The following is a 7,753-nucleotide window of genomic DNA, read 5'->3' as shown; positions in this document are numbered from 1 at the left end:
CATGAAGTTTCACATTGCTCTATTACGCCAATGATAATTTTTCATAAAATTTAAGCCAATATAAGCTGGTGTAAAGTGCCCGTTGTAAACACTGAATTTAGATAAATGAGCTCCACCTGGCAGAACCTTCACAAACCAGATGTGTCCAGTAGCTGAGCCAAGTTATCAGCAGATGGTGACTAATGCTCCTCTGATGTCCAAGGCTTTGGATCACAGAATGTGCGAAGAGTGCAGAGTACGAAGTGTGAATAAAGCTCATGAGCAGCTTTAGGTGAGGAAGAGCCACAGTCCATGTTGTTTTATACTTCCATTTAAAAAAAATAAATACATTTGAATTAAAGACCCAATGTTTACTAAAGTATTCTGACTATTTTGGACTAGTTGATAAACTCTTCAAGAAAACACACTTTTGGTAGTAACACATTACACTTTAAATTTGGGAATTCAGTTACTGTTACTTTATGGCAGTGGTTCCCAACATTTGTTGGACCGTGACCCTATTTTCATTTCAAAAATCTCTGGCGACCCCAAAGACACTTTTTTTGTTCTAGAATTAGTTTTTGGTCATGTTTTATTTTCTGTGTTAGAAATACAGAGCAGCAAGGATTAGTGACAAGTTGTGCCAGTTCAGTGATTTCTATATTGCATTTCATTCGAAATAAATTTACTTCCAAGTTTCCCAAGATGCATTTCAAACCTACAACGGCAAAAAAGTGAAGCACACTGAGGCTAAATATCTCTGTTGATTCTCAACCTTTGAAAGTACTGAAAGCATTTTAAGCGAGAAAGTGACCAAGTAGAATATCAACATGTGGTCAATGGATCTATAAAACTCACGGAAACACATTTCATGTCGACATTTCAGAGATTTTTGGAGATTCGCTATTGTGCAACTGACCAAACTTTTGGTTAACTTCAAAACAAGAGCCCTATTTACAAAAGTGTTAAAAACTAATGGAAGACAAGAAGAAATGCTTTTGTTTTGAAAAGGGGATGTTTGACTTTTAGTTTGAAGCAGGTCCCACGACCATTTTACGTTCCGCCCGCAATGCATCATGGGGTGATTGAGTATGACTAGTGTGCTCACCGTGCATATAGTATACATTCTTATTTCTCGTGTGCTCAATCTTTCCATACTATCTAAAGTGAACGCACTACATACTCATTTTGACATCAGACTTAGTATGAGTAGTACGTTAGTATGACATTTCAAACATTGCCATATTCATCTGTCCCTGCAACTTTTTGTAAAGTATATACAGTAAATATTACTTTACTCCTACATGCTATATGGAGTTAAATAAGTGACCTACACACAAATGTGTCCCAGACAATTGCATCCATAGCTAATTCCATACGTAAAACATGAATCTTAAATGAAAGAGTGGACAGCTAATTTGAATTGACTGGGGAGTGGAGCTAAACAAATCCCAAACCAACAGATAGGAAGAAATCCACCACTTTTATTTAGAAAGTCCCAAAAAATAATCAAGTTAGCACACATTCCATATACAAAATGTCAGTTAAAGAGCCTAAATGTGCAATCAAATTAATAAGCATCTATGATTTATAACATTATTGATGAGATATACATACATATATATATATATATATATATATATATATATACATATATATATATATATATATATATATATATATATATATATACATATATATATATATATATAACAAGAATAGTAGAGTAGTTTTACCCCTCTGCTTGTTGCAGTAAAAGGACTTTAAATGGAATAGTTTAAAAGGCAAACAAACACAAATTAAGACAAGTTAACACGAGTTATTACTTTAAGCGGTTTCGTAAATGCAGAAATCATAAATGAAAATAACATTTCAAAAAAAAAAGAATCAGGAAAAATATACTTCCAAAAGTAGTTTGATTTATTTATACTTGAATGTATTATAATGTATAAAAACATATGTTATTATGCGTATATGTTAAACATTGTATATCCAATTTTAAAATGATTAATCTCAGAACTTTACAAATATAATGAAAACAAATGATTGGCAGGTTGTGAAACAATGTCTTATATCTGTGGCAACGACATGCAACTGGCGCAACAAATTGTCAAATTAATGCAAAATGCATAAAGACAGGGAAAAAAAAGTGAAAAGGCTATTGGATCAGCGCTGTCATTGCCACCAACTACACACCAAATTACAAAAGTTACAGAATGTATCATTTACATTCACTGAGATGACAGCAATCGAGTATATTGAGTCTAAAGCGTTATCTACTGGCTCATGTACTTATTTGGCATTTTAAACCATTATGTAAACCATGTGGATGCCTCTTAATAATACCATTATTTTTGTTGTTGTTGATGGTTTCCATTCATTGCTTGTAAACAGGTTATTTTACTCTTGTAGGTAAAACAACAGCCCTCTTAAAACAAACCAAAAAAGAAATGATGCAAAAAAAAAAACAAAACAAAACAAAGAAAAGTTTCCCATAAAACATTCGGCACCAACTTTAACAAGAAAAACATAGCAGTTCTGACGTTGAATGTCAAGCATTGACATTTATTTTATACCACCACCAAATGTTAAACAATAAAATATACAAGAGTAGGAATAATTACATGAATTCAACATCTTACCCTCATCTGTACTGTATTTGGCTTTGAAAATTTCCAACTACGAGTTGTTTTTTCTTTTCTTTCCTTAAACTCACACATTAAGATATTAAATCCAACTATATGTAAGCAAGGTTTTTTAAAAGCTATTTTGTGAAAATACTTCAAAATATTTTTTTATATTTTTTTCCCCCCCGATAATTTTCTTAGAAAAAAAGGACAATATCACATCTTAATGCAGATGATATCAAGTGTGCTTGAAAATCCTCTCTGGTGGGTACAACACCAGTGTGTTGGTTTCATCTCAACCCAATGATGGTGACTCACACAAACACTGAATCCATGAAACAGGTCCTCAACCAAGCCGTGAATTCCATTTCGATCCAGTTCAGACAATTCGGTGGAAAAGAACGGCGTCAAGACTTTGGAGTGGAAAAGTGCCAAAACCTTCTGAAATGTACTCAAGCTCCACTCGCAAAAAAAGTTGTTCAATATGGTTTGAAAAATGAGGCGTGAGTGAGAACATAAGTTTTTTGTGAAGGACAAAATGAGCTGCCCCCATTTCTGACTTTCTCCTTTTCACCACAAAAAAACAAAAAAAAAAAAACAAAAACAAAAACTTGGACTTGACGGAGGGGGAAAAGACGGAGAACGAAACTCTCTATTGAAACCACTGTAAGGCACTCAGAAGTTTCTCACTGATCAGGATAGATCTGTCAGGCTGACGTCTAGTTCCATGTCAGGTCTCACGTAAGGGACGGCATGGACAGCCTTTGGAAACTCTGGAGTCATCACCCGACCATTCTCCCCAGTACTCCCTGTGACAGAAAGTCTTGCTTTATTCCTCATGGCGTCCCCAAAGGTCATCTATAAAAACACACAGAGTCACGTGTACACCCAGACACAAGCCGGCACAGTCATTATCACATTCACACCATACACAGACACAGAAGTGACCAGTTAGACAAGCTACAGTATGACAACATTTATAGGAATATAAAAATATCAATGCATAAAACACGAGAATGTAGATGGGAACTGAAAGTGACGTCTTTGAGTAACACAATCCAAGATGCATGTGATCATGTCAAGGGCTTCAGCATGGTCATTGCAAGCCAGGGTTAGGGTCAATTACATTTTAAAATTACAATTACCTTTTCAATTATCCATGTTCAATTACAACTCAATTATGATTGCATTTTTTTTTCTTTCCAATTCCCCCCCTGAAAGTAAATTACATTCTCAGTTACTAAAGTTCAATTACAATTAATCACAATTATTGAGCCTTTATTAAAAAAGCCCATAGACAACCTTCCTCTCGTGTTAGCTTTCTGTTAGCATCTCTTTTGATAACGGGTCAGTTTTGACCCATGTCTTAAATCAGCTGTAAAATACTTTAAATAATATTAACTAATTTGTTTTTCATAACTTGGTTTCCTTGATAAGCTTACTAATCAATGACAATATTGATTATAATGTTTATGGTGTGGGTGTCTGGGTCAGTATACCCCTAAATGTATTTATTTAAAAAAATGTATAATGATCCTCAAGAGAACCGACAGGAAACCTATAAAACATGTTTTAATAATTACGTATGTGTGAGCCATAGAACTATAACGTTGTGTCCCAGGTTCAGAGGTGTAAAGAGTACTGATATATTCTATTCAAGTAGAAGTACTGTTACTTTATTGAAATTGTACTGTCATGCATCAAAAACTCAAGTACAAGTAAAAAGTAGCTCAATTAAATAGTACTCAAAATAAAAGTTACTTTCCCCCCTCATGTTTAATTTTGGTAATAAATCTTGTCACGGTTCCCTTGCATACAGTAAACATCTCATGTATAAACAAAAAAATTAAGAACTCACAATTGTAACTACATTTATTTTCCACAAAAGCATTTGTATAAAATAAAAGGTTTGTCAAAATGTACACCAATGCATTCAATTAGAAATAATAAAATATGTTAGGCTCTAAGTATAGATTTATGAACTCTAAATCTGAGAAAATAACCATAATCTGATTGTTGGCTATGATATGATGCATTTGATTATTGTCAGTTCATTTCATTTTTTGTAGTTTTACAATGTCCGTTGATCATTTTATAACAAAAAATAACAATTTACTCAGTAATGGTTGGGTGTAGAAATATATACAATTACTTGACTTCTTTTAAAACATACTTAAGTACAAGTAAAATTATTGATTTAGAAATATACTCAAAAAAAGTACAAATACCCATAAAAACAACTCAATTATAGCATAATTATAGTACTTGTAATCTATTACTTTCACCTCTGCCCAGTTTTGCTTTTAATGAAATTGTTTTCACAGAATTTTCATGCCAATTACAATTATAATTCATCCCAACCCTGTTGCAAGCATTGTTGTAGAAATGTGTTACTGTGACGAAAGGTTATTACGACAAGCCTGGCCAACAACAGTCATACATGGAAATGGGTTTAAACAGCAAGGAAACTTAACAGGACGAACACGGGTTTAGGTTTTACAGGAGTGTTGTTTCTCTCTCTCGCTCTTTCTCTCGTTAAATCATAAATCACCAGTGCATACAGTTCTTTGGCCAACCTCTTCATTCACTTAACACTGAAGAATGGGAACGAATGGAGCCAAAAAAAAGAAACGTGCATTTGGGGGAATTTATGAAAACCTCGTTCCCTACCCCCTAAATTTTTACACTTTCGATTCCATATACGTTGTAACCTTCCTTATAAGTTGCAAAATTCTGTGAATTCTGCGAGGAAGTTGGGTTAATATTCTGTGCATTCTTTGCCACCTTCATTCGTTTCGCCTCGGCTCGGGACTTGTAACAGAACTCGATCAAGGCCACCAGCATGGCCAGACCGAGTCCTCCGACCAGAATGTAGAAGACCCCAGCCACGTTGCTCAGGCTGAGGGCGCTGGTCTTCTCCTGCGGAGAGCACACGAGACGGGAATCAGAAGCTGGGCAAAAGGGCTTCACGATTAGTGAGATTTGACAATGAGGATGAAGGAAAACATCACCAAAAAACACAAAAAAAAACTCCAAACACACACAAATCACATTGCTCAAATGCAACACAGTATTTTTTTTTCTTCTTCTAATTATAATGATATTTTTGAAAAAAGATGGAAATTGAAGGGACAAAATGAAATGTTTCAAGTAGCGATAAATCAAGAATCAGTGTCCTGTTCGTTCTTTGATTATTCAGTTTTAAAACCAAATCAACATAATTAAATTGTGTGGTTATTTTATTTTACTGACTTAAAACCTAAACATAAATACAGAAAAATCAAAAACCAGACAAGCAGCATTTTTCCATTTTAAAATTAAATCTTGTTCTATTTGTGTGATATTTGGATATTTACGGGAAACTATGAGGAGAACTTTATGTTTTAATCTCTCTCTGGGGAGACCCACAGACGGGGGCGGACTTTCTCTGCTGCATTGGATAAAAATGATCTTGTAGCATGTTGTCCACCTCACATGATCACAAAGAGGCGTAATTTGTGTGTCGATGATGTTTCGTTAAAGAGTTATTATCTGTAAATATCATGTCAACTTTACCGAACAGTGTTGAATAGATGTTAGAAGTTCTACGATTTGACACTTTTGCAAAAACAAGTAGCTTTTTTGAGTTATAATACCGCTAGCCACTAACGGCAGCCGTCAACACAGACGGAAGTTGATCACAAGACACGAGGAGCACCAGTAGATAAACTGTGTGGTTATTTTGTTTTACTTAAAACCTAAACACAAATACAGAAAAATCAAAAAACCAGACAAGCAGCATTTTTTTTGTTTTAAAATTAAATTCTGTTCGTGTGATATTTGGATATTTATGGGAAACAATGAACGAGCGATTCATGTTTTAATCTCACCACGCAGAATAGACTTTTTCTCCCGGACAAAGAATTAGCAACGCATTGCTGTCACATTACTGATGAACTGGTGAATTAAAATATTAATACACATATACATTTTTAAAAGGATGTTACAAAAAGCATGCACATGATTGACATGTGAAATAAGGATAATGAATCTACTGGTGTTCCTCGTTTGTGTAATTGTTTTTGCAAAAGTGTCAAATCGTAGAAGTTCTAACCATTGTTCCACCATAAAACAAAACTAAAAACATGAGAAGCTTTATACTGAAACATCCACAGACTGCATGAAAATGTGAGCAGGACCAGAAAACTGCTGAAATATATCCTAAACAGTCCTATAGTGTGAGGAGACCTTTTTCCAAGACCTGTGGAGGGAAACCAGGTGCAGTGGACTTCAGCTCTGGTCGTGTTCTCTCTGACTGAATGTGACGTGATTAAGGTTTCGCTTGTCCGTTGATATCAAATGTTATGGCAATTTTTATATTCATCATAATATCGTCAAATGTGTGTTCATGTGTACAATTTGTCATGTTTTAATACATGATGACTGCATTACTCTTCGCACTTTTGAACAGCTGAGTCATGTTAGATTAAACAGCACAGATCGTATTGTACTCAGTGCAACACAGAGTCTTCATCATCCTCAAATGTTTCCACTGTTGGGCATCTGACTCCCTCCTTCTCCTCACCTCAGGGTGGAACTTTTTCTGTTATCTGTATAAAAGCTTAAGCTGTGAAACTGTTAGTTAGAGTGGGTCTTGACTTTTTGCTCTGCCACGAGCCTTTTGCCTTTCATTCTTTCAGGATGCTTCTTTTTTACTCCTTTTTTATTTAATTTTATAATAAACCTTTTTTATAAAATCATCAATGCCTCGCCTGGACTCCATCATTCAACCAGAGCAATAAATCATGTCTCCAAATGAGGTCAACCGCAAATTTGCCGTGACACAAAGTTTTCACAAAAAGAACAAGATTTCACTATTGTTATTTTAATTTTAAGACACAAAAATGTTGCTTATCTGATTTTTGATGTTTCCGTGTTTCTGTGTTTCTGTTTTGGCTTGTCATTTTGATTTGGTTGTTAAAATGGAATAACCAACGAACAAACAGTACACAGATTATCAAGCCTTAGAAGAGGCGAAGGTTGCTAGAGAAATGTCTTTTGGATCTACATGAGAAATTTGTACTGCACAGGGACCATTTACGAGGGTGACCCATTACAAAAGGGCTAAACGTGCTCAAAGAACTTTACTCAGAGACAGAGACAAGAGG

General features: G+C 34.8%; 1 protein-coding gene across 10 annotated transcripts in view; it reads right to left on the bottom strand.

Moving 5' to 3' along the window:
• Positions 1-1,878: 1,878 nt before the first annotated feature.
• Positions 1,879-7,753, bottom strand: part of gria2b (glutamate receptor, ionotropic, AMPA 2b) — a 57,132-nt gene continuing 51,257 nt past the window's right edge. For 2 of the 10 annotated variants that reach the window (XR_003675006.1, XM_028460556.1), the window contains 2 exons: positions 5,391-5,525; positions 1,879-3,415 (listed from right to left, as the gene is read on the bottom strand). Coding sequence is in view for 7 of the 10 variants with exons in the window: in XM_028460556.1 (XP_028316357.1) it covers positions 3,389-3,415; positions 5,391-5,525 (162 nt within the window). In the remaining 3 variants the exon portion in view is untranslated. Of the gene's footprint in view, positions 3,465-5,276; positions 5,526-7,753 lie in introns of those variants that run through there. The other 8 variants (XM_028460551.1, XM_028460552.1, XM_028460553.1 and 5 more) reach the window with 6 other exon arrangements.

This window comes from Gouania willdenowi, chromosome 10 (assembly GCF_900634775.1).
Source record: "Gouania willdenowi chromosome 10, fGouWil2.1, whole genome shotgun sequence".
NCBI classification, from domain to species: domain Eukaryota; kingdom Metazoa; phylum Chordata; class Actinopteri; order Blenniiformes; family Gobiesocidae; genus Gouania; species Gouania willdenowi.
The sequence above is the reverse complement of the archived record's forward strand: the minus strand, read 5'-3'. Positions and strand labels throughout refer to the sequence as shown.